This window comes from Phallusia mammillata, chromosome 4 (assembly GCF_965637545.1).
Source record: "Phallusia mammillata chromosome 4, kaPhaMamm4.hap1.1, whole genome shotgun sequence".
NCBI classification, from domain to species: Eukaryota; Metazoa; Chordata; class Ascidiacea; order Phlebobranchia; family Ascidiidae; genus Phallusia; species Phallusia mammillata.
In genome coordinates, this window is record NC_137255.1 from 539,591 (window position 1) to 567,389 (window position 27,799).

The 27,799-nt window shown below is 36.5% G+C and overlaps 2 protein-coding genes, 1 long non-coding RNA gene, 1 other non-coding gene and 1 pseudogene across 10 annotated transcripts in view; 2 read left to right on the forward strand and 3 right to left on the reverse strand.

Annotated features, from left to right (window-relative positions):
* Nucleotides 1–27,799, reverse strand: part of LOC145225149 (uncharacterized) — an 85,269-nt gene that overhangs the window by 37,791 nt on the left and 19,679 nt on the right. The gene's annotated exons all lie outside the window — the stretch shown is intronic.
* On the reverse strand, nt 126–12,457 carry LOC145225148 (uncharacterized; annotated as a pseudogene). The gene is made up of 14 exons (XR_013859814.1): nt 12,351–12,457; nt 12,109–12,278; nt 11,008–11,912; nt 9,303–9,371; nt 8,336–8,407; nt 7,978–8,040; nt 7,263–7,406; nt 7,044–7,109; nt 6,495–6,580; nt 6,005–6,191; nt 5,468–5,611; nt 4,762–4,911; nt 2,908–3,058; nt 126–1,758 (listed from the first exon to the last, which is right to left on the reverse strand). The product of XR_013859814.1 is annotated as an uncharacterized LOC145225148 (transcript).
* Nucleotides 15,154–22,500, forward strand: LOC145225157 (uncharacterized). 6 transcript variants are annotated; one of them, XR_013859816.1, is made up of 9 exons: nt 15,154–15,611; nt 16,095–16,160; nt 16,417–16,516; nt 17,595–17,699; nt 17,815–17,878; nt 18,134–18,307; nt 18,545–18,766; nt 19,368–19,528; nt 20,831–22,500. It is a non-coding gene; the product is annotated as an uncharacterized LOC145225157 (long non-coding RNA). The 6 variants fall into 6 exon arrangements; XR_013859819.1 differs by having other exon boundaries at nt 18,545–18,664; XR_013859820.1 differs by lacking the exon at nt 18,545–18,766.
* Nucleotides 15,243–15,316, reverse strand: Trnap-ggg (transfer RNA proline (anticodon GGG)). Its single transcript has one exon. It is a non-coding gene; the product is annotated as a tRNA-Pro (tRNA).
* Nucleotides 22,873–27,592, forward strand: LOC145222321 (uncharacterized). The gene is made up of 3 exons (XM_080088417.1): nt 22,873–22,878; nt 22,989–23,728; nt 27,435–27,592. Exons 1-3 carry the CDS (start codon nt 22,873–22,875, stop codon nt 27,475–27,477), a joined length of 789 nt encoding a protein of 262 aa, XP_079944543.1. The 3' UTR covers nt 27,478–27,592.

Genomic DNA, 27,799 nt, shown 5'->3' on the forward strand with positions numbered 1-27,799 from the left:
TAATACAGTCGATGTTTTAAGCAACAATAGTTGTTTTTTACAACTGCAGAAAAACTTGTTTGTCGCAAAAAAACTGTTAAGGTGCAAGAATTAGAGAGTAGCCTAATAAGTATGTTAAGTATATTTATTATGCGGTGTACAAGGGCGGGGTGGCGACAGACCCTAAAGGTCAGCTTGTCAGCCATCCTGAATTCAAAATAGTAGGAAAAATAAAAAAAAGGAAAAACATTAGAAAAAAATCAGTATGCGAAAAAATAGAAGTTTTAGATTTTAAACAATGACAAAAACACGAAATCATATAATGGTAAAAAAATATGAACATGCAAGTAGGCGAAATCAGGGGTTGCCAACACGCAGCCCCGGAGCAGTGTGTGTGCGCACTACCTGTTTGCTTTTACCACAGACAAGACCGATTTGCTAAGTGTGCATAATAAGCAAGAAACTACCCAACAACCAAAAGTTAGAATTAAAAAACGTTTTTGCAAAAGCATTTCATTTCAAATTTAAAAACGGCTTTGTGGTTCCCAGCGTTTTTAGGCTATGTGAAATTGTTTCGAATGGCGCATAGAGTGGTAAAGCTTGGCTTATTGTTTCAAAGATATGTAGAGTGAGCTTAGCCTAATAAAGTCAAGTAAACAAGCCTACGCGGAAAGTTAATTGACAAGGATCAGAGTATATCGTATCTAACGTTTTATCTAATTATCGTATCAAGTATACACAATCAAATGTATGCTTAACAAATAAAGCAGGAAAGGGTACTGGAACGAAATGTGATTTTTAAAGAAAACTCAAAATAAAAACGATAAAGTGATGATAAAGGTAACAGAAAATCGTAAGCAAACGAAAAGATAAAGGTTTACGTGGTGAACAGAAATTGACATTGAAAGACAAACAGAAGATAAATGCATAAGTGGTAGCCGTAACCACAGAAAAACACGCGAGCAAATATAACAAAAACGAATAAATAGATGACAAGCGAGGTGGTAAATAGGAAATAAAAATATATGTTGGACCACAAAACCAAAGCTTGTAAACAGTAGGCATATAATTTTTCGGTTTAGACTTTTGGCTACTTTAAAACCGGGGCAATTTTGTGAAACTCGGAAACGGGGCATTTCTGTAGGGGTGAGCAATAGAAGGTCTATTTTGCATGGTGCAAAAAATCATAGCGACACGAAAATACTAAAACAATCAACAAGTCGAAAATAGCTACACAATGTTGAAACTTTGTAGAGCTCCGACGTTTCGACGTCCTATAGACCCTGATGAAGACGACCTGTATAGGACGTCGAAGCGTCGGAATAAAATTACATTTGCCAGAAGAGCTCTACAAACTTAATGTTCTGCCTGGCGGCAATAGCTCATACAATGTTGAAACGTAAAATAACGAAGGGCTTAACTAAACATGCTACAGCTACAATGTACAGTATTACTCGAAATGTGAGAAGATAAATCAATATATTCATGACTTTATGACTTATTTTCGTTTTTTTAGTTGAACAGGGAATGGAACAGTATGAAGGTTGATGGTGACATAAGACTTTACACATTCTAAGTGTTTCTTACGCGTTTGTTATAAGCAGGTGGGCAGTGACAAAGGCTTAAATTCACTGTCCATTTCATTGATGTCCATTGTCATCCACTGTGGTTTACAAAGCTACAACTGTGTGGCCCAAGACAGGTTTTTCCAAGTCAAACAAATGTGTCCAAGAATCCTCAGTAGGGTCGTAAACTTCAACTGAACTGAGATACTCATACCTGTGTAACAAAACATGTCCGTGGGTCAAATCTTAAAACACACAAAACTTATGTTGGCGCCACAGTCAGTGCCAAAAAGCAGTATGACGTCACAGTGCACCAACAAACGGGTTGAAAATACGGATTTTTATTTGTTTCTGCTTCTGTACACAAACAAGGGTGTTGCGTGAAAACCCCATGTACAGTAAACAGTGTCAAGAAATTCTAATGTAATTCTTCACATAAATGATCATATTCGCACATACACAGAACAAAATTCCTGTATAGAGCAAAGGACTGCTTAGAGAAGAATATTCGGAATCACCCGGCAAATTGGATTAATTAGTAAATTTAACCTGAGGGCATTTCGAAGCTTTGTCTAAGAGTTTGAGTTTGGCCGTAAAATATGATGCCCAAAAGTAACATTGCTGTAAAGGAGAAACGTTGTGTTGGATAAGAATTCTTTGAAATTTCTGATACATTGCTGTCATTTATTCCCGGACTTGCAAAAGGCTTTGCTGCTCAATAATTTAGTGATGGAGTCAAAAAACGGAATGTACGGTTGTTCCGCAACTAGAAGGTTTGTTGGAATGCCAGGTCCCTGTTACTATCTGTGTTTTGTACAATTGTTCCCGTAATACGCCAACACATGTTCTGCTGTTTCTAAACTAATGATAAACTTTAGATGACAGAGCGAAGCACCAGTGAAGCAATAAAACCTGTTGTGAACTTATATCGCGGAAATGTTTTGGTTTTGCATCAATTAGTTCCTGGTTTGCTACATGAAAAAAATATTTATTTTCAATCAATGGACAAGACGTTAACACGCAATATAGTTGACTTCTACTGCTACTTAAGAATGCTGGAAGTAATGTGTGTTTGAAATCACTTCTAGCACAGAATTTGGCACTGCACAGGCCCACGGGTCGAATAAACGACACATAAAAATCTGTTTAAATGGGCTTTAAAGTTTATTTGTTACGAAATAAAGCCTTATTTTACCAACGTCATAATGGCAATTTTCTTTATGACTTGTAGGCGTTATTTTTTACTTTTTTGCGTGGTTCAAACTAACGACTACCAGAGGGAGTTAGTAATACAGGTTTAGTCTTAGATGGGAAAATCAAACTGGTGACACAACTCCATGATTCACACTACAATAACACTTACCTAGAACCCCTTCCACCAACAACATAAATCTTTCCGTTCATCACACAAGCTCCATGATAGGAACGTCCAGTGTTTAATGGTGCTAATGTAGTCCATGTTTGCGCGGCTGGATCGTAACATTCATGATGTGATGATGGTGGCCATCCTCCTCCTGTATACAAGTTTATTGTTTATGCACTTAAATTTAATTTATAAAACAACTAAAAGACAAATCAAGGTATGTCTAGATAAAGAATACATTCGTTTGTTTCAAAACTCATTCACATCTATTTGCTAAAAATAAAATGACTTAAATCTGTGGTTTCTAGGGTTGGTCCGATAATACTGTATCGGAACCGCTACCCGATACTATTTCTTGTATTGGTCCAATATCGACACCTTAATGGGTGAAATGTGCAGTATATGCTGTTTCTGTCAAAGTATTTTGCAAAAACTTGACACAGACTCTTGGCTCAGTCGCCATGGCAACACAATTTCTTCATCTTGTTGGGATGCTAGCTGTATGTATGTAAGAACAAATAAGATGCTTGGAATATGCAATTTGCCTAATAAGCAATTTCACTGATGATTCGATTATGTGCGAGTAATTTGTAGTAGTAAGATTGAAACTTTGATTTACCTGTCAAATATACTCTGCATTGTTTAGTTAATGCACCTAATCTCAGATCTAAATACCACATCATTAAAAATGTAAAAGGTTTTGGCCATTAGAGCACAGTACAAACCAACATTCTAACCTGCTTTGAGACAATTAATGCTGTTTAATGCTGTTAATGCTAATGCTGCTCATTAATTCAATTCAATAAAAACTTCATGACAATAAGCATTTAATCTTAACAAGCATGAAGCAAAGCAACTAATGCACTTTGTGAAAAGTCGCTAAAGTACTTGGTATTGGACCGCTTATATTTTTGTGTAAACTATTGGGTACTGGTGTCAGATTGAAAGTTGGTTTCAGGTCAACCCTATATTAAACAAATGCTTGACTGTACCTGTTTTATGCTAAGCGAAGATATGTCCATTTAAGGCCTAGAAGCAGTAATTTTCAAAATGTGTGCTATGGAACACTAGTGAGCCATGAGAGATGCTATAATCTTATATTGATCTAATTTGTTACTGAAACCTATCTCAACCGTCATATCCAAATTGGAATGAATTTTTTTTGTGTGTGTGTTTAGCCTAAAAGTGTGAAGTGAACAAAAATTTAGTTTTTTTTGATGGGCTGCAAGCCTAGTTTGAAAAACATTGGTTTAGGGGTTTAGGACTTTAAGAGAAATAGTTCTTCCAGAAAGACAAAAACAAATGCATGATTGCAGTAGGCAGCAAGTTATAAATGCTTCAGACTTACGTGCTGTTTCATCACTATAAGGCTTTTATAAAATCATAAGCATCAAGTTCTAGAAAATGTGAAATTACACAGATGTTACGTTTAAACAGCAGTATTGCAAGATAGACAGTATAATTAAGGTTTAACTGTAGCATACACATTTTGTTGAAAAAAAGTTGGACTTCTTTTAGTTTTCATTAATTAGGACATTTTCAGGTTGGTTTTGACAACTTTGTAAAACTGTTACTACTGTGAAACATCAAGGGTGGGTAAAATTTATAAACGAGCTTGCAGAATAAAATGTTTTAAACTGATTGATGTCAACTTGAGGTCGCAGGTTTAACAGTTGTGCAATACATTTTCCCCAATCAGGTAATTTTATTCAGCATGATATACCCTATTTTCTTTTTCTCTTTTTAAATGGCAAAATTCTGTGCATCCTAAAGGTTAAAATCAACAATTGGTAAAATCTGTTAAAGCTGTGTTGGCTGCTCGATATTTCAAATACATTATTTGCGAATGATTACCTGTGACATAAATCTTTCCATTCAATGTAACACAAGATAAACCACGTGTTGCTTCATGATTCATTGGTGGAATCAAATTCCACTTCCCACTTCTCACATCAAGATGTTCACAGGATTTCTCATCTTCTCCACCAACACAATAAAGTGAATCTGCAAACAGGTTTGTGTGAAATACTTTGTGATGTCACACAGATTAATATACATAGTCGACATAAAACTAAAAATTGAAACCCACATTTGTAAACATATCTGATGTTGATGTATAATGTAAATTGGGCATGGTTTAGGATTAATAAACTACATCATTAGTGTAATACAGTATAAGTCTGTTTCCAAAACCAATTGTACAGTAAATTTTATAACAGACAAAACTTCAAAAGAAATATAATTAATAGTCAGTTCAAACAGATTACAAAGTTAAAAAGTTCCGAATTGGTTTAAGTGATGTTTTAGTTTACTAATATAATTGGCTTGTTGGAGATTTTTATTGTACAAAAACCTGTACTTTTGTTTGGAATGAGGTCCTACTGAGTCTTTTTTTGCACACAACTCTCAAATTAAACCTAAAGCCAGTTTAACACAATGATTTAATTAGTAATATTAAATTAGTATATTGGCCACAATAGCCCTTGGGGATATATATATATATATATATATATATATATATATATATATTGTTTGTTTAATGACCAAACAGCCTTCTTACTCCCAATTGAACATATTCCATGTTCTGATCTTTTCTTTATCATGTCATGAATCAGACTCCGCTCATTCCTGTTCACATGATAAATTTCACATGATGAAAGTTTGTCATCATTATTATTCCTTCCACCAGTCACATAAATGTTATCTGAAACATATTTTTATTTTAGAAACCTGAAGACACTTTAATAACCATATGTTTATTAAAGTTTATGTAAACCATGTAGTGACACATCTGGGGTTTAATAAAGTCGTATGAGAGGTTTTACTGAAATCTTTAACTTTAACACACATGGTATAAATTACATAAACAGACAAATTGAGGATTTCACCAAAGCTGTATGGAAGGGTTCAAGAGATTCAGATAAAGCTTAAAGAATAACAAAAGAGTTTGGAAATGATTTGTAAAAGATCAAAAACACTGGTTTGTGATGAAATATTTTCAAATCTATTTTCAAATCTAAGTAACAATTTTACATCAAACATTGCCTGTCACATATCATGTGAGTTTAGTTTGTTGTGTTGGACCTAATCCACTTACTTCCAATAACTGCTGATGCAGCAAAATATTGAGCTTCCAACATCTCATACAACATTTCCCATCGTCCGCTTGTTGCCAAATTCAACATTTCACAACTTTTGCTTGCAGCTCCATCATATCCACCAGATGCATAAAGTTTGTCTCCAACTTTCACTGAGGTCGACCCAAATCTTGGTTTGTTCAGTTTCTGCAAAGTTTTAATTAAAGCAAAATAATTTGACACAAAATTTAGTGGCTGCTCAAATATAGAAGTTACATTCAATCACTTTCATGCATTGTTTAAATCCAACAAAGGCACATTATTTGTTTGGTAATGAGTTATTGTTTACAAACAATGCCAGATAACAATCAATATTTGACAACTCCAAGCTAGCACTAAATTACATGGGGCAATAACTAACATAAATACAAATGTCAGATGCACTTTAACTGTTCTGTAAATATTTCATTATTGTGCATAAAGAGCCAGTTGTAAACTTTCCAAACTTACTGGTAAATGTTGATATTGTTTTGTTATGACATCATACTTCACACAATTTCTAAATGAATCAATTCCACCAACAACAACAAATTCCTCTGGAACATACTTGGATTATTTCATGTTCTTGCAATAAATTTACATTAACACCAACATGCCTTAAAGTTAAAATATTAAATAATAAAAGTGGACTTTATAACAGTTTTGCACCCATTTTATTTCTTGTCATTTATCTATATCGATGTTTATTTTCCATTTATCTTTTAAGCTGTGACATGTCATTACTAAATCTAACCAACTATTTGTATGTGTTCAGTGATTTGTTTAATAAATCTGAAAAATGACCACAGGATGCGTACGTCTTTATATGTGTTTTTTTCACAGACATTAAAAATATTTAGAGTAACATTAAAACATGTCTATGTGAAGTAATAGTAGTTAATAAAATCCACTTGTTCATGTTATTTCATTTAAAATGTCAGCCATGAAAGTCATTTCATAAATCTACCAACAGTTTCCCAATTTAGCGCAAGTTAAATAAACTAAACTAAACCTTATTACCTTTTATCTCTTGTGGGGCAGCAATGTTTGACTGACTGGAAGCTGGTTCAGATGAGCGAGTTCCTCCTGTTCACATTAACATAGATTAGTCCAACCAAGTGCATTTAATAAAGCAACAAACATGTAAAAAAATAAACCATTTAACACCAAACTGTTTAAACGGATATTTGTCTGTAAAAGTTTTAGCTTTCTTACTTTTTCCAGTTTGTTTAAACTTACCTTGATGTTGTGAATGTCCTGCTGGATCTCCTCTTGGCCGAACATGAAGTTTTTGCATTCTTTTCCCCACTTTTCTTATTTCACTAGGATGTTCTGAAGGATTTTCTCTTTGCTGAACATGAGGTGGTTGATTCCTTTCAATCACTACATGTAGAAAATAATCATTCAATGTTTGTTACAAAAAAATATCAGACAAACAGAATTTAATCTCAAGCCTTTTTATCAATTTTTGTGAGTGTTTGGTGCTGATTTGTTTCATTGCCTAGAACAGGGCTCTCAAACTAAAACTACTTTGAGTTAAAAAACAAACTTTAAAGTATGTAAGGGATCCGCACAATTGAAACTTTGCATGACAACAAAAAAAACATGACAACAAAAATATTGCATGATACAAATGTAAATTGTGTATTCATGCCATTAACTACATAAAAACTGTAATGTAACAAATAAGAAACAGACATACAGTGTAACAAAGTGTATAAACCAGTTGTGCTTTATCTTATAAACTGCAGCATTATAAACATATGAAAAACAGTTTCCTTACTTGCTAGGTGTCTCAGATATATAAAGACAGATTAAGCCAACAGTATTAGATTGTAGTTTACTAAACTAATTCAAACCTTTTTTGTTACTGGACTTATATATTACTTATATTTAAACAACTTTTCACTAAAGTAGTGTTTACTTTACATTATTCCCTGTTGTTTGAACTTACCTTGATTTTGTGAATGCTCTAGTGGACTTTCTCTGGGCTGGAGTTGTTGGATGCTTTCAAGCTCTACAAATAGAAAATACACTTTAAATACATTATTATAGCCATTACTATTGTATACAAACAGTCATAACCATCGTTAGTGGAGGTTGGTAGTTTTAAGTTACAACAATACTCAAGGGTGGTTCAGGAAAACCTGATATTTTTCCTCACAAAAATGCTGCATTGCAGCTATGATGTTTTTTTTGTCCAATTGGTTAAAATAAATCGAAGGAAAACAGGATTCAATTCAGCGATTTACTTAATAATATTGTTCCTACAATTTTTGACATATACCAGATGAACAGAATAAACACATTACCTTTTTTCTCCACTGTTTTTGGAGCAGTAATATTTGACTGGCTGGAAGCTGGTTCAGGTGAAAGGTTTTCCCCTACACATATATTATACGAAACAGTTATAAGTCAGTTAAAAATACACATCAGCTTAAATGCCAACCAAAATATCATGCTTGATAAGTAGTTAAACATGGAAATAAAAAATCACTTTCATGAATATAAAGTAGTTTGTGAATTTCAACTAGATGCTTGTTACATATTTGTCCCTAACCCCATATAATTTGATCTATGTTCCTTTTTCTATTGTATGTTTGTTTAATCTGTGTATATCGTTTTACACAATGATTTATCATTAAACCCAGTTTGAAGTTGGGAAAAATGGTGGTTTAAGTCAGGGGTGGGCAACCTTTGTTACTGTGGGGCCAAATACAATAGCCAAAATTAGTTCGCTTGCCGCACCTATTAAACAAAGTGATTTTGCTTTGTTGCTTACCAAATATGCTTAACTACAAGTAAAGTTCACTTTTGATTCTAGTCATGTGTTGCCTGGTCGCAGATAAATTGCATGGGATGCATTAATCTGCTCAAAAATATATAATAGTTGGACTCGTTTGTCAGTACTTTTAAAATCCAAGCGTGTCTGCGGGCCGCACAACCTTTAATCAAGGGCAGCATTTGGCCCCATGGCCGCAGGTTACACACTTCTGGTTTAAGTATTTTACACAATGATTTAACATTAAACCCAGTTTAAAGTTTGGAAAAATGGTGGTTTAAGTATTGCAATAATAAAGTTTAGTTTAACACTTTTCACATTACAAGAAACTCAAAAATACAATAATGTACTAAAACTGCTAAAATCAAATTGTTTGACTAATTCAGCAAACTGTTTTCACTACCACACAATTATTGCCAAGTGTAAATGAAGTAATTAACAAACTTTGCCTGTTAGTATTACTAAACAAAGTTACTTTCAAGCTTGCATGTACTTACCTTGATGTTGTAAAGAAACTGGTGGATTTTGTTGAGGCTGGACTGGAGTTGGCTGGATGTTCTGAAGTGCTACATACAAAATAGAAGGTTACTCTTACTGCCATGCTCTATTACCAGTGAAAATCAGTTTTACAATTTCAAAGCATAATGTAGTTTGGAATGTTTAAATTAAACTGTTAAAATTGATTTTGTGCAGATTCTGTATATAAATCTAATTCCTCAGTTTACTAGATAACTGGTAAAGCTCTTGTTAGAAAACAAATAATACTATGGTGTTAAACCGTTAATACATTTCAAAGTGCATGAATGCAAAACTAAACTAGAAGGGTGGCTTAGCACATATTGCCATTGCATATACATTATAACCTACTTTAAAACATTACTATATTTCCTACACTTATTTTATCATAGGTCCCATGTTATCTACTGTCTTTGTAACATTGGTTGTTTCTGCAGGCAGAAACTCATGGGTCCCCACACATGCAAAGTTGTAAATAATGCATTTCAAGAGATAACTATAAAAAAGTTTGTTGTTGTAAGGTAAAATACAGTGACTGGTACTGAACATAAATAAATCTGCTGTATGGACTACAAACTATTCAAATTTCATTCCATTCATCCAAATAGCATATTTATTTACGCTCACTACCGGTCACTGTGTTTTATCTGACAAAAACAAACTTTCTCATAGTTATGAATATTCATTCCATTCATACAAGTTTTTTCTCTGTCTGAGAAAAAAGGCTAAACACAACAATCAGCTCCTTTCAAAATTGCACCTGATTGTAGGGGGTGGTGGGGTAAATGATAGTGCTACAGGGTAAAACAACAATCGACACCCATAAGTGGCACACTCCAGAAGCTGTCTAAATTTTATTCAATTCAGACATTGTTTAAAACATTCACCAATTTTAGGGGGCTAGAGGGGTAAATATTGGGGCTGCAGGGTTAAATACAACAATTGACACCTATAAATGACAAGTTCTACAAGCTGTCAAAATTTCATCTAATTCCGACACCATTTAAAAACCTCACCCATTTTAGGGGGTTAGTGGGGCAACTAATGGGTTCTACACCCAAAAGTAAAAAATATGAAATTACAATGACCCAATCAACAGTCGTGTAAATTTTTGTCCAAATCGGCGAATGTTTAAATTTCTGGCCACTAGAGGTGTTTTTAACAACATATGTTAACACATCTGACGTCATAAGGCTGTTATCACCACTCTGACTGGCATGTGCAAAAACGTCCTCCAAGTAATGCATAAACACAAGCAGCATATTCTCTGGTACCTTTACTATACTGTTACTCCACAGAAATTTTTCGTTTGTGGTGCGCAGCAACATGCAAAAGCGTTTTACATTTTGGGGGCTAGCGGGGTAAATACTGGAGTTATTAACTCAAACGAAGCAGATGGCACATCTACATAACCATATCAACCATCTGTGAATGTTTCATCCAAATCCACTAAAGATTTCATGCCAAAAGTGCATGGACAAACTTCGGCGGAAAAAAGAAAAAAAAAAAAAGAAAAAAAAAAGATGTGTCCCCTTCAGGAAAGGGGACCCATAACTAAACGGGATTATCAAGAAAATGACTGGGGCTAATCGGATATGCTTGTACAATACCATAAATTTTCAACATTTAGCAATTAAAAAATTATTGTTGAACCTAAATATAGTTTAAATCTTTGTTTATATTTACGATTTTGAGACTGGGATGGGCGTTCTCTCAGCTGTACTTGAGCTGGTTGTCTGGTTTCACTGTGAAACTCTCCAGTGGTAGGATTAAGCTGGTGAAGAGGAACAGTTGGATTGTGTTCAGCTGCAGGATACTTAATTTCCATTTCCTCGACAGCATCGGCCACTTGTCGTGAAATCACTGCTGGGTCTTGTGTGGCAAGATGTTGTTGGAATACATCTCGAACATCCAGCATGTTGGGACGTTGGGCTGGGTTTTGCTCCCAGCATCTGGTCATCATTCTCTCCATCACTTCAACTATAGCTCGATCATTGTCACTGCATATGTTTTTCAATTCCTGGATTGCTTCACAGTTTGGTCGGAGCCCTTGTTCCACCATTTGCCTAAATTCCTGCCTGCTGTACTCAGACAGATATGGCTCCATTCGAAATATCAGCATGTGGAAAATTACACCACAACTGAACACATCTTGTTCTTTCTTAGGTGGGGCACCGCGAAGGAGCTTTTCTGGGGCTGCATAATGCAATGTCATTGCTTGTTTTTCTTGTGGATTTTGATTGGTGGTTGATCCAGTAAAACTGGCCAACATAGCACAACCAAAGTCTGCAATTTTGACATTTAAGCCAGTTGTGAGGAGAATGTTTTCTGGTTTCATATCTGCATGGATTAGGCGTTTGTTTTTTCCACAATTGTGAATGTATGTAACCCCATCTGTAATTTCATATCCCAGTCAAAGTCGCAGAGACCATCCCAGTGGAATGTAGTTGCTCAAAAGTAAAACTCTTAGATTGCCAGCTTCATAGTATTCCATTACGATCCCCATGGCTCCACGCCATTTTGTAAGTCCAAAAACATCGGCTATGTTTTTATGATGAGATCGAAGCAGCAGGTCATACTCCCGATGAGCCCTTCAGTAGATCATAGATTTTAAAACTTCTGCTTTATCTCTCTATATATTATATAACTACACACTATACATACTTCTAACAGGCTTAGTATGCAGTGATTTATGTGTGAGTGTACCATGTTGGCTATCCTGCATAGCCTTAGGACTCTCACAAATGATTTCATGTTTATTGTTGTACAATTGAAACACTAACTTACATTTTTTTAATTGCACGTTGTTCTGGTTCACCTCCATTTACAAGAAAATACTTAATTGCAACAAATCCTGCAAAATCATGTTTTCCAACGATAACTTTTCCAAAGCCACCACGGCCAGCCTCCGCATGGTGAACATCACATAAGATTTTGTGGGCTTCATAATCCCGCAACTGAAACATAAAACAATGAATTTGAAGATTTGTTTTGAATTGAGTTTTGAAAAAATCTGAAGATTAACTTACAATGCGTAATGTTTCAGAATTAAAATCTGACCGCGAGCTTGATTGGGCCGCCATACGGGATCCGACACGTTTGTTCCACTACCAGCAAACAAACTGTAAAAAAAGGTTCGAGCTTTGTGTGATAGATTGGTTAGTATTATATGGTGACATGAACAATGTAGATTTCTGTTTAGGGGGCTACCCAAGTTCTTACCTTTGCTCGCTAATCCTTGTTGATCAACTCACATTCCTAGTTGTTTTTTAAATCTCTAATAAATTATGACAATTCCAATGTATGAATTAGCCGTCCCAGTTTGGTTTTAAATGTTATCAGTTTTGTAATGTGTCTTAAAATGGAAGATACTTTGCAAATATGTTTTTCTGCTTTGAACCTAAGAAGTGCTGCCCACAATGCATATACAAGAAAAAAAACATTTTAATGATTATGTAACTAATTGATTTAAACAATATTGTTATTGCACTAGTTATTAAGTTATTTCCGATGACAAGCATTTGTGTCTGCTAAACTAACTTTTTGAGCAAAACTTTTTAATTCAACCCACATATCTGCAGATGTGCTACTGTTTGAGAACCACAGCACAATTTCGGCTTTGACTGCAGAAGTGCATTGTTCACTAAAATCTTAATAATTTCTTTCCAGGGCTTTTGAGCTAATATTATTTTAATCATTATGCTGTTTTTCAGATACTGAAATTTCCCACTGGATGCTACATCTTAAAATGTGCCTTTTTTGTACAAACATATATAAAATGAGCTTAAATTACAGTAATATTACATATGCTGGACCTTTTAAAAAAAAAACATTACATAACCAAGAATTAGTTTTTAACAGAAAGTTCCAACATGAATTCTACAATTTGCCTGACAGTTTCAGTGTGACTAAGTTAAACAACAGCTTAAACAAACACATTTACAAACTTTTTGGGGGGGGTTAAGACATAGATGAATAGCTGGAATCGGCCCTGAAGCGCCGATGCAGACCAGCAATCACCACACTATAGACCAGGGGTGGCCAGACCTGCTTCATGCTCGAGCCGCATATCACAAAACTTAGTTTTAAAATAGCTGCAAGACAAAAAATCAAAAACGAATTTATTCACCCACAATCAAGTGTAGGCTTTTAAATAATGATTTATTGTTGTGTGGTGATACTGTGAGTCTCCACCTGGGCTGCAAGATTTTTGAAATAAGGCTGTTTTTATGTTTAGCTTCGTAATGACGTTTCAAGTTCTAGTTTTGTAATGATTGAGCGAAGCTTGACAAATAAGACACACAGGTTTACCTTAATTATCAATGAATGGAAACTCCTCCTACCATTCTGTTTTAAAAGCCATATCTTTCTTTTTTGTAATTATTTCTCAACAACATTTTTTGGGCTAAACTTTGCAGGTATTGCCAGTATAAGTAGCAATACCAAATCTAAAATGCTTTTAGTGTCAGCCCTGACTTACAGCTTCTATCTGACAATATATTTGGCTACAATGCACTAGCTAGCATGCTTATGTACAATAATGTTCTTTTCAGTTTTCGGAATGTAAATTGGTTATTACAAAGAGTCACTCTATTGGTAATACATGATAGAATGCATGTTTGATAATCGGGTTAAACAACTCGGCAAGATGGGGAAATACATGTGCAACAGGAGCCGCAATCAAAGACCCAAAGAGCCACATCGGCGCGGGATCCGTAGTTTGGCCACCCCTGCTATAGACTGACTACTGGTCGATCTGACGATACCCTACTACGAAGCTGAAATATGCAGCATGCCAGATAGACAATGGTGCGTATGATGATTTAACTTTTGGCAGGTTCACAGTCAAATTATTTAAAATTAAAATGTACCTTATTAATATGATTGTAAGCTGTTGTTTGTAAAAGTTTTACCCTACCCTATAGTTTGTGCGATTTAAATGTTAACAAATGTACTGCTAGATACAGTGTTGACAAAACGGTTGGTTGTGTAGGCTTAACAACTTTAAAAGCATTCTGCAACAATTCTATTTCATATCAAAGCACATAATAGTCCCGCAACTCACTGACAAGTAAGAAATAACTTCCGACATGGTTCACTTTTTAGGCAATGATGTTCTATCTTCTCATGCTCTTTTCAATATCTACAGCCAGGCATTCCGATAAAGTTTGCTATTTTGCAACTTTTATGTCCTTCAAAGAGCAACGGACACGAGCTCAATGAAGCGCAAAACATCGTTACTAGGTAACAACATTATTCTTTTAATAAAAGTCAGCAGGGATAAATCTTATTTATACATTTTTCAGACAGATGCTGTTAAAATATAAACGTTGGAGCGTTGCATTTGTCCACATCCTTCAAATGCAGATTCGAAAAATAATTCAAAGTTAAAATAAATAAAAATATTCTAGTTCTGTATCGTTGGTTTGTTAGGATTGCACGAACGATAATGGATTTCGTTGCGTTGTGACGTGCTTGCGTTTCATTCTTTCTTTTTTCCTTTGTTTATCGTGCACTGTTCTAGTCGCATTCAGTGTTATTTACCCCGATGAAGACAACCTGTATAGGACGTCGAAACGACGGAATAAAAATACTTTTGCCAGAAGAGCTCTATAGACTTGATACTATGCCTGGAAGCAACAGCTTATTTATGGATTTCATTGATTACAAAAAATATCCATTGCACAAACTTAGTTTAAGCGCGTAAAACAGTAAACAAATTGTCACAATTCAAAGTGGTTACTACGGTACTTGATGTTTTGTTTTTGTTGTGGCCGCCAGCGGTAGGGTCAAAGTTGTAATACTTCAAATCTATTTGTGAGAAAAATCACAGTACGCCAGGCCCATTGAAGGCGCTATACCGAATCAGCCGGTCACCAAGCATTCACCACCATATGGCAAGGCGTAGGCTAGAAAAATCTAGCCTGCGGTGGGATTCGAACCCACGACAGGAGTCTTCCCGGGACTCGCGCTCTACCAACTGAGCTACACAGGCTCAGTGGAGAATCCGCCGAAAGTCGAATCACAAGCACCGTTGCCTGCCTCGTATGCCGCACATGTCAGCTTCGTAGTAGGGGATCGCCAGATTGACCAGTATCAGCTATTTGTGAGAAAATTGAGTTTTAGTTGTTTTTATTTTAAGAAGATGCAATGGAATGTGGTAAATATTCTACTGCATCTCACCATCATACTTATTTGTGTACTAGAAATTTTAGAAAAATCAACTAAAGCTCGAAATGTACTGGTTTGCCGTTTGCTCATGCTGGTGGGAAGAGTTCATGGAGTTTTAAGTAAGTTAACAAACACAATACGTATAGTACATGTGCATTGAGGACTTTATATTTGTAAACTTTATTTATTAATAATTCTATATATACTCAAATATTTTAAGTAATCGTTACATGGAAAAGGAAATTAAATGCAAACTGTGTAGTGCAAAAAAATGGGTGTGACAGTGAAAATGTAAGCAGCGCAAATGGTCGGGTAAAACACTTACTATTGCACAAACACAAAACTTAAGAGAATTGTTGATCTGGCCGCAAAAAGTTACTTTGTCTAAACAACAAAAATGAATCGTAAAAATTTGTATGTCAGCACTAGTAGAATAAAACTCACTTTTGTTTGTTTTTGTAAAATAAACGACAGTAAATTGCATTTGTCAAAAACGATATCAAAGTGTGAATTAGTGCTGGATTTTTGAAAATTATAGTCACATTGTAGTTTCTCCAAATTTAATGCTCAGTTTGTTGTTGGCATGTTTTTTGTTTAAATAGAGATACATTTCCTAAAAACCTGCACATTGGAATGCTTCAATCGCACAAGAGTATGGAATTTATAATGTAAGTTTTGCACTTGTGTTTGTTTAATTTTGCTTATTTTCATAATCAAATCTTGCCTATTTGTCACGTGGATAAAAAAAACTTTTAATATGACGTGACAAACTGTTTTATCAGTAACTTGCAAATTTAAATTTCAAAACTGTAGTAATTGGCTCAGCGGTAACCCTTGTAAATTAATAAAGAATCACATTCTTTATGGTTGTTGTTTTTTTGCTTGTCACTAAAAAAAAACAGATATTAACTATTGAAGCTAAAGCTTACAGGGATTTTCAGTTGTCAGAAAACTGAAACCTGCATGAAGATCACAAACCTGCAATATTTCATCAGTCTTTGTTGCAACCATGCTCATTTGAAAGGTTTGGGCTTGAATTTTCTTGTATCATTTTTTGTTTCTGTGTTGTGCAACTTTGTGTTTTGATACATGTCTGGGTGTTAATAAGAGCCCAATCACAGACTTTTTTTGGTATCTGGAATGAGAGACAGCACTCTTAGGTTGTAAATAAGTCTCATTTGGAAGCTTGTTTTTATGTAAGTGCCCTTGTGGTTGTTTTCGATGTTTATAAACTAATCTGTAAATTAAGAAAGGTCGGTAACATTTTTAAATTTGTAATTTTATTCATTAACTATGAACACTTCAGTTTTAATAGTTTTTAAGGTGAATATAAATGTTGTTTGGTGGGTCAACACGATAAGAACTTATTATTTTCAGCTTTTTTCGCATTAATTTATATAAAGAGTCTTTAACTGATCATTGGGTCAACACAGTTTGCCATTATAAAATCAATTCAGTGCTCGAATTATGTAAAAGCACCTATAGTGTGTTTGTCAGTCATGAAAACAGATTTACTGGTTGGAGGTTTAGGATTTTAAATCACACAGATTTAACCTTTTTTGTAAAATTGTAAACTGGTTTTACTAATTGCTGGGTCAACACATTTCCCCATTATAAAATCTATTGAATAGTAAAGTTATGTAAAAGCACTTAGGTTGCATTCAGTGCTAACCACTTTTAGTTTGGTTCGTCTGGCAGCAAAACAATAAAGCGAATCTTCACAATGGGGCCTGAACAATGACTTCCCAAGCAGACCAGTATCAAATAACACGCTGTGGGCGCCGATAAATCCGTCTATTGTATCGGTTGATGTGAAAACTTGTACAAACTCACACTGAAAGAACGGGTTTAAGTGGGAAGTTTTCAACACAAGTTGTCAAGCCATATAATTGAAATAAATTATGGCATTGGCTGAGTTGAGTTTATTTTACCTGGTGACCGAATCACAGCAACACAATATCACAGAAACAGTCGCCAATCACGAATATGATCAATGAAATGCTTTGATGTGTGACAATTTAGTTCATTGGCTCGCAAAAGACAGTTTGTTTGATACCTGATGTTGTTTTGCATTATTTTAACGCCATTTCTTGCTTTTGTAGATTTCGTCCATTGTTTTCGATGTAGTTGCCGTTCGACAGGCGGTCTTTATACACAAGATATTAAGAAACGCAATTAAACTCCCTGTCACTTCAATCCCGTTCAATGTAAGTCTTCAAATATTAATACATAATTGGGCCAATGCAGCCTTAGGTTTTGTTTGAAATTAATTCAAGAAATGATTTGAAAATCTGCGACTTAACGTGAATACGACATTTACAGGAAGAAGAAATGTGAAACTTCCACCAACGAAGCTGAGAGAGTTTGAAAGGTGGCCACAATTTATGTAAGTTGATTTACTTTTTGCTGTTCGGTTGCCGCCACCAAATGAGACATGGTAACGACTTGTTAGTGCCACCTAGCGACATGATTTTATGAATAGGCCCGACCACTACTTTTAGGAAAGTTAAATATATGCACAGTGTTAATCTGTTTTTTATGTTTAACTTGTAAAGCATGAGAGATATATGTCACTTGCAGTCTGATATTAATATGTTGCTTATGTTGCAACATTTTCATCAAAATATTCACTTTTTGTAAGCAACAAAACCGACGCCATTGCTACGGAACACAAGTTCGATATAACAACGTAATACAAAGTCACACAATCCAGTGAAGCTCCAGTGAAGTACGGCCTGCCCACAACGTCCAACCCTGCTATCGAGATCGAATGGAGGAAGCCAGAAAGCAAATAATGGCATAAGTGCTGAATCAGGTGATTAAATATCGACCACCAAAGCACTTTTTCAAGCAGCTGTTGTTTGTATTAAACGACAACGCTGAAAGTCAAAACAAGTCAAATTTTTTCCTAACCATTTTGTTTCGCTCAAACCCAATCTCAAAATCTTTAATCTCAAACCAAGACCTCGATGTTGACGACTACCTCGGTGCGCCATCTAGCGGGTTTATTTTCCCCTCTAAAATATTCTACTTTCAAACTTTTTTTCTCTAGTTCCAACCAAACTTTTTCGCGCGAGTTTAAAGATAACGTCACAACTTATGGAAGCGACAAGAAATGTGCGAGAATATGCAGAGGATAGTTTCCATAGCAACGTTGCAACATCGAATTCACGTGAGCTTTAATGCAGCGACTTCCTGTTCAGTGGGAGAATGATTTTCGCAAACCTTGTTTGTCTTCGCTCGTCACTGCTGTCAGGGCTGGATTAACCATTAGGTAAAGTAAGCACGTGCTCAGGGCATCAAGGAAAGGGGTTTGGGATGGGCCTAGCCGAGCCAGAACCCGAGTACTCGGTACCGAGCATCGCTGTTTTAATGCTCGGTGCTCGGCCGCGCAGTTGCACAAACTGACCCGAGCGTTTAAATTTGCATATTCGTGCCCTGCTAACATACGAAACTAGTGTTCAAAAGGTTGTCTATGATCTAAAACGAATGATTTTTCAAATGTATTAGAGAAAAACGCGTACTTAAAGGGCATGTACAGCTTAATAAAACACCGCCGGTGACGCAAGAGACCTTGTAGAGCTAAAACGTAGAAAGGGGATTTTTGTGACGGCCTAATGCACCTAGCGTGCTCGGCCGAGCATCAAACATTAAAGTGAGATGCTCGGTGCTCGACCAAACAGAACATTTGCAGTTTTGGCACATCCCTAAATAGGGCACTACAGAAAATTTTTATAGCCAACTTATAAATGTTTGATATTTAACCTCAAATCCCAGCATAGCACAAACGGTGCGCATTACTTGCGCCATCTTGCTGATTACTTTCCTCGTATTTTTGTGATTTGCCGATTTGTAAAAGCACTTGTAATTCGTAGACGTGTGCGTGGGACGAAGAGAGTTGGTGGCGTGGGTGGAAATGCTGAGAACAACAGCGTGATGGTTTTGTCCCAACAACAACAACAGCAACACACAGGATCGGTTTGTGACTTGGTGTGACGCTCAGATCAAACTAATGCCGGCTGATGCTTACTGCACGGTGAGAGTTTGTGTTGATATTTTCAAACTGAAAGATTGATAGAATGTTGTTTGCACACGGGCCAAGTTGCTTGTTACGTCACACAAAAGTTTCGCCATTCACTGAAATCAGGGTTGTCTAAACTTTTTTGGACGAGGGCCAACTGTAAATCAATAAAGACGCACGCGGGCAGCGTTTTCCAATTTCAACTGTAAAATTAATTCGCAAACGCACGACTTTTTGCAACAATCGTTTTCGTTTGCGCAGTTAAATATTCTACACAAGCGCGTTATGTAAACGCTTTTTATTCTACAAACCTCGCAAGACCTACATGTTCTTGTCAAAATCGTTGTTACCATGCCAGAGCAGCTTGACGTTGCTACAACTTTTAATCGCGATCACCACTTGCTACCGTGTCTAATAAGGCGATGTGCTTTGTGTGCTAGCGTCCCTTTAATTTTGTTGATAAAGTGCAATATTCTTGTAGCAAATTAGGCGAACACTTATGATTTGGTGTCACTAGAGTGTTACAGCGCTCTGATAATGGAAAATAGCGGCCATCACTGAAACATATATTGAACACGCTTTTTGTGTATTGTTGTGTCATACAGCATATTCTCTATTACGTTTAAAAGATACTTATACTGTGTTCAGCCATAAAAAGTTAGTACAGCGTACTCTTTCTTCTTGCCAATAAGTAATGTTTCATGGAAAGTTTTGCGGGACATATGCGACACAATTTGAAACCGCAGCCGGGAGACACGAAAAGAAATGTCGTCGCGGTTCGCGTTTTGTAAGATAAAAAAATCTCGCCTACGTTAACCCGCGACAAAGAGCATATTCGGGTCTGGCGCTCTACCAACTTCACAATCACCATCGCCTGCCTCGTATGCCGCACATGTCAGCTTCATAGTATGGGATCGCCAGTTTTAAGTTCAAGGCCAGTTTTCGAAATATGTCATTATCTGGCTAACTTCGGTTTGTAGCTCGAGAAAAATTTGCCGATTATATTAAAACTTTGCTCAGTGGTTCTTAAACTGGTCACTAGTGCCGCCTAGGGGAGATTTTAAACATAAAAGGGGGAGATTTTAAACATAAAAGGGGGAGCTTAAATAAATCTGGGCAGTCAGAAGATAATACAGCGACACGGAAATTTTGGGTTGTTACTTTTAAAACGACCAATCACACCTTTTTGGTAATTTAATGTAGTTTTTTCTCTAATGTTTTTTTTCCGTCGTTTCGAAATCAAGAAGCTGTTCAGCGTGCAAGAAAACGTTGCTTAACAAGCCAACATCTGAAACTTGTTTCCATATTTTTTGCCAGTTCGCAACGTGATTGCACGGAGCTTTTGTGACGTCAACGACTACGTCACAACTTATGAAGCGACGGAGATGGGTGACAGAGTTTCCATGGCAACAATAAATACGGGAACAAAAACAAATCTCCGTCAGAAAGAACAATCACAAAAAAACTAAATTGCTTCCACAATCCCATACATGGATTTGTTTTTATATTTCTGGAAAAACAAACACGAATAAAACTTCATGTTAGCACCAACTTTGATATTTGCTGTTCTTTAGTGTTATCAATATACTTTCTTCTGTGTGTCAATTTTTGGTGTGTATTTTTTTTTGAAGAAAGGTAAAACACGTCCCTTTGAAGTTTGCTTTTCTTAGTTTTAACGTTACTGTCATGTCATGGAAAAGATTTAACTTGTATTTCTCTGTATTTGCTGTTGTTACTGACTTGTTTGAAAAAAACAAATATTGAAACATTTAGATGAAATAGCAAATAAATAGCTAGAATTGCCTAAAATGTGCTGTTTTTTCGCTACTTTTTGCGCTCATAAGTAATTATTATGCAAAGAGGGGATATTATTTAATCCAACTTAACTTTATTCGTTGTAAACATTTGGCAATTGTTAACAAAAAAATATTTGAAGCTACTGACTACATTCGCAACATTCACCAAATTGGCAATTATAGTCGGTCGAATATCAAATACCAATTTTTTAAATAGTTTTTATCAAACAAACGTAAACAAAACATTTGCAAATAAACTTGTAACAAGATTCCAACACAAGTGTGCGAAACAAGCTTATTCAACCGTGACCACAAGCATTTCGCCTTCAATAGACTGGTGCACTATTATTTACATTTGTGTGTGTCGTGGTCGAGGTCTGCATAGACGCGGGCTGATTAAAGTGTTAAATTATTGTTTATCTTTTCTGATATTTTCTTGTGTTCATGAAGCAGTGTTCTTCTAATTTGGATGTTGAATATGTTATCGCCTATGTTTATTAAGTAGGCAGTGTTGCAAGGGATGCGACGGTACTGCAAGCAAGGATGGCAGTGCGGTACGGTACGATAGTATGGTACGGTACGCAGCTAATTTCATCAAAAAGTACGTTACGTAGGTACGGTACGCAAAGAAAGCTGAGGTACGGGTACGGTACGTGGTACGGTCCTTCACTAGAACGTACCACCGTACTGGTACGCATAACAAATGTTGATTGAACGGTCATTTTTGAATCGTTACCATAGGCAGATAATATTAAAATAGCCTGAAACGTGCGTGATGACCTAATTCTATTACTATGTCGCTGTACCAAGCGAGGTCTTACAAAGTTGATGACGTCAGTGCTCAATATTTTGTGCTTACCTGCTGACCGCCATGCAAAAGGAGGGTTGCATGCACTGTAGGTCTATTATTATAACGCGGAAAAAACAAGAACTCGGTATTTGTAATTGATTCTGAAGTTAGTAAGAGAGCAAATAGGTAGGATTGACTCAAAGAATCCCTGTTCTATAAAAAAATTTATAAACATGTGGTATTTGTTTCATTTTTGTGTGAAACTGTTGGAATTATCGCCTATTCAAGAAAGATCCTGGTAAATTGACGCTTTTACGGTTTTATCTTTTGTGTTTTTTATCTTTCATCGGATGTTCACCGTCTGCTAGGCTTTCTGTCAAGGGAATGTGTTTGTGAAGGAACTATTAGCTTTTTCCGATTGTTTTCCCTTTTCTTGCTTCCCATGGACACAGAAGATGCGAAATATGTTCGTTCTTTATCAGGCAATTGTTATTGGGATGCAAAGAGTTTACCAACCAAGTTTCCTTTGTATTTACTGCTTTACAAGACTTCTTCAGGGCAGGGCGGCTACACACTTGGTACTTTGTGCGTGATTAAATTATTTCGTTTGTTTGTTTATGTGTTTGTTTTTGCCACACGTGTAATACGGATCTTATGTAATAAATTATATCTTCAGATCTGATTTGTTGAGCACTTGTCTTTAACTAAAAATACGTTGATATTGGCATTAAACAATTACGACATCTGGCAGTTGTTATTAAGTGGGGATAGTAATGATAGTGAACAATAAGTTAAAACTCCTAAACAAACAAGAAATGCGAGCGATCAGTAATAACAAATATACCAGTTGAGAAAGTTTGTAAAAATATTAAATTTTACGCGAATCCAGCTTTTTGAAAAAAATCCAATACCTAGTTACGTGACATTACATGGTTATGAGTTTTATTGTACATATAACGGCCAGCAAATAACCTGCAAATATTGCTCAGAAGTTGGACATAAACAGCAAGACTGCCCAAAAAGAATACAAGACTACCCAAAACTCTCAGAAACAACCAAAAAGGTGAACCAAGAAGGCAAGGATTGCACCGCTTCTGATAAGAAACGAAACAACTTGGACGGCGCGGGAGAAGATAAGGGCACTGTTGACTCGAACGGGACAACAATAGATTTGGAAACCGTCCACACCCCAAGCGAAACAGCAGAAAAGGAGATAAGAAAACCCGAAACTAACTTGCCTGATGAACAGCTAATTAACGGATCGCTCTTGGAAACTAAAAATAGGTCATCAAGGAAACGGCACCAACGAAGCCCAACCGAAGGAAACTTACATCAAGCGAAATCGATAAGTCTAAGTGAACTAAAAATACCAATTACCTGCCCGAAATGTAAAGAAGAGAGCTACGTAACAGAAAAAAATTCAACATTCTTCTGCTGGAAATGTTCATCAGAGTTCAACATTGCTGCATCGTGCTGCAACGAAATTGGTAAATTTTTGGTCCTGGATAAGGAGGTGAAAACTAATTGTGTCACATGCCACCAACCCATGAGAAGGATGCCGTGCTGCCACAAGTTTCAGCCGGAGTACCAAACAGATGAAAGAACTTTCGAATGCGTGGAATGCAGAAGGTATTCAATGTTTTGCATTTGTAAAACTGTTAATGCTATACCAAAACGGACAATGACTACTAACTGTGTGAATAATGCATGCAAATATACGCTTGTCCACTGTAGCTGCGGGAAAATAACATCTCAGTTAATGGGACCTAACAACCCGTACTTGTGCGATTGTGGCTTTGAATATGAATATGATATAGACATTGGTGTAGAACGTATTTAAATGCCTCTCACTGTAATAACCTACAACGTAGCAGGGTTGCGAAACACTAGGAAACGGCGAAGCGTCTTTCATTTTTTAAGACAAAAAAAGTTCGATATAATGTGTCTACAAGAAACGCACTCATCTGCATCAAATCTCAAGCAATGGGAGTTAGAATGGGGCGGGGAAATTGTAGTTTCGCATGGCACAACCAAAAGTAAAGGAGTGGCGGTTTTGTTTTCCAAAAACCTTTCCTACCTGAAACACGACGTGACTGTTGATAACCACGGGCGTTATATAATCATTGAGCTTGAAATAAATGACAAGCAGCGCATAACGCTGTGCAATCTCTATGGGCCCAACCAGGACAACCCGCAGTTCTACGAAAACGTCTTTCGGGTTGTCGCTGATAAAAGCGCTAAAAGCGGAACCGAAAATATGGTTTTAGTTGGTGACTTTAACTGCGTACTCAATGATGAGCTAGACAAGACAGGAGGTAGAGCAATGCACACTAACCAACGCGCAAAAACTACCATCTTACAAGCTATGGAAAACCTTGAATTATATGACGTATTTCGTATCAAACATCCCAAGGCGAAACATTACACGCGCACACAAACTAACCCGCACACGGCCAGTAGGCTCGATTTTGTGCTTGTCACAAACGAACTACTAAACAAGACAACCCATATTCAAATTGACCCAAGCACGCAATCGGACCACAGTATTGTTAGACTTACACTCAACCTTGATAAAATACCCAGGGGTAGAGGCTACTGGAAATTCAATACATCCTTATTAGAAGACCGGAAATTTATAGAAAATACCAAAAAATGGATCGCTGAATTCATCAAAAATAATGATAACGGGGAAGTATCTCCGCAAATCATGTGAGAAGCACTAAAATGCAATCTTCGCGGTTGCATTATAAAATATGCAAGCGAAAAGAAACGAAAAGCTAAAGCAAAACAGACAGAGCTGGAAAATATACTTAATGAAATGCGAAAATTACCCCAACCCCATGATGAGCGCACAACCACCGAAATCGCAGCTACACAAGAAAAATATGATGATATTATTGAAAGGCATACCAAAAGCGCAATAATACGAAGTAGAGCGCGATGGGCTGAATATGGAGGTAAAAATAATGCATACTTTCTAAACCTCGAAAAACGGAGAATGGAAAAGAAAGCCATTACACGATTAAACTCAGCTTCGAAGATAGAAACGGACCAAAATACAATTTTACGCACTCTTCAAGAGTATTTTAAAACGTTGTACAGCGCGAGCAAAGACCCGTTGTGCACCACCAGCAAAATATACGATTATATTAATAACATAGCGTGCCCAACACTGGACGAGGAAAAAGCGCGTATGTGTGAGGAAAAATTGACCGCCGAGCAATGCTTAGAAGCCCTTAGGACAATGAAAAATAACAAATCCCCGGGACTAGACGGTTTACCAGCGGAATTTTACAAAACGTTCTGGAAAGAATTAAAACACTTACTGGTGAACGCACTTAACAACGCATTCGAGACAGGTTCTTTTGGTGGACAAATGGCTTGGGGTGTTGTAACCTTAATTCCTAAACAAGAGAAAGATCCTCTATACGCGGAAAACTATCGTCCGATAACTTTACTGAACGCTGACTATAAGATAGCAGCCAAAGCGATCAATAGCCGTATCAAAAATGTGCTTCCGACAATCATCGCCCCCGAACAGACGGGCTTTGTCAGGGGCAGATACATAGGAGATAACATAAGAACGCTTTTTAATATTTGGGATCACGTTGCCGAGCAAGGAACGTCGGGGGCCTTTTTGTTTTTAGATATTTGTAAAGCGTTCGACTCTGTGAATTGGGACTTTCTTAATGCAGCGTGCTCAAAATTTGGTTTTGGAAACGACTTGTGCAGGTGGATAAAAACGTTTTATGCGGACTCGAAGTGCTTGATTATAAACAATAACCACATGTCAAATCCTGTCAGGGTTGAAAGGGGTGTTCGTCAAGGTGACCCGTTGTCCCCTTCGCTTTTCGTACTCGCAATAGAATTTCTAGCCTTGGCAATTAAAGGGAACAAAAACGTAAAAGGAATCAGTATAGGAAAACAGGAAGTAAAAATTTCGCTATTTGCTGACGACGCCCTACTTTTTCTAGATGGGTCGGAAAGCAGCTTTCGCGCAGCATTTGATGAGGCAAATGTATTTGGTATGCACACTGGCTGCAATATAAATCTCACAAAATCAAGTGCAATGCACATAGGCAAGGTAGAGACAAACCCTAAATACTACCTGAAATCAGAAGGTTTAACCTGGCCTAAAACTTTCGTTAAGTACCTCGGAGTTAAAATTCCTACCACCAGATGTAGTGGTAACCTGTTTACACTAAACTTTGAATCTGTAAGTAAGGAAATTCAATCTGTAACAAAACCTTGGTTGGCAAGGTCACTTTCCTTATTGGGTCGAGTGATTATTATCAAAACGTTGGCGATACCCAAGCTACTTTACAAACTAAGTGTTTTGCCTGTAAATATACCTCGACCGTTTTTAAAAGAAATTAAAAGAAAACTTTTCACCTTTTTATGGGGCTCAAACTGGGAGAGAGTAGCAAGGAACAAACTGTGCTGTAAAATTGAAGAGGGAGGGATAAATATGATAGACGTGGAAGCCTACGTCAAATCAATACGTTTTTCTTGGATAAGAAAACTATTCGATACTGCTTATGTCTCGCTTTGGAAAACCATCGAAACGAATATTACTTCTCTGCATACCATGATATGCATCGCAGCCACCAATCTAAAACCAACCCATAAACAAGTTAAAAAACTGACACCCCTCAGGACGTTTTGGTCATCGGTCGACCTTTGGAAAGATTGCGTAACCCAGTTTTGGCAGCAGCCCACTGTTTACAACAACTGCATGTGGTTAAATAGAAGTGTACTGTTCAAGCGCAAACCAATCGCCTACGAGAATTTCGTTAACGCTGGGATACTTGAATACCACCAAATTATTGACAACAAATCGGATTATCAAACTTTCAATAAACTTTGCGAAAGTTACGATTTGGCAAACACCAGTAAAAATCATTCTGACTACCAGTGTCTAATCGCGGCTATTCCCACTACATGGGAAACACACACCTCAAGTAAAATTTACAGACAAACTTCCATAGAAAAAATATTGGAAGGTATACGCAACAAATTACCAAATAGCAAAAATGCATACCAGTTTTTCGCGTCAATAAACGTACAGCGGCCGACCAAACAAGAAAATAAATGGGAGGAGATTTTACAATGGGAACCGCTCGCCACTGAAAAATGGGAAGAAATGTACAAAAATCTATACGATTGCACATTGGAAACAAAATTACGCTCCTTTCAAATTAAGATTAATCTTAGAGCTATTGTTCTAAACGATGCCCTTTTTGGCTTCGGGATTGCTGATGCCGATGAGTGCACTTTTTGCGGCGTGTGCAAAGAAACTATGTTACATCTATTTTGTGAATGTGTATATGTGCAGGCATACTGGGAGGATGTTAGTTCATGGATCGACAGTGTTCTAGGCTGCCGAATCATTTTAAATAATGGTATAAAGACGTTTGGACTTCATAATGAAAAATTTGATCAATATTTTTTGAAACTTGTAAATTGCATGCTTTTAAATGACAGATTTGTCATCTACAGATGTAAACTACAAAAACTAAAACCAAAAGTAGACAGGTTTTTGTATGAAGTAAAACGTTGCCAACGTAACGAAAAAATCATAGCAACGAAAAATGATAGTCTGTCTAAGTATAAATTAAAGTGGAATGCGCACTTGCGTTAATTGCCTTTGTGTTTGTTGGCTACTGTGTGTTCCTATGTTGTTATTTTGTCATTTCTATG

Excerpts from the sequence above, each read along its gene's own strand:
- LOC145222321 (XM_080088417.1), top strand. Across the intron at positions 23,729-27,434 it reads GAATGCGTGGAATGCAGAAG|GCATACTGGGAGGATGTTAG; the intron begins GTATTCAATGTT and ends GTATATGTGCAG.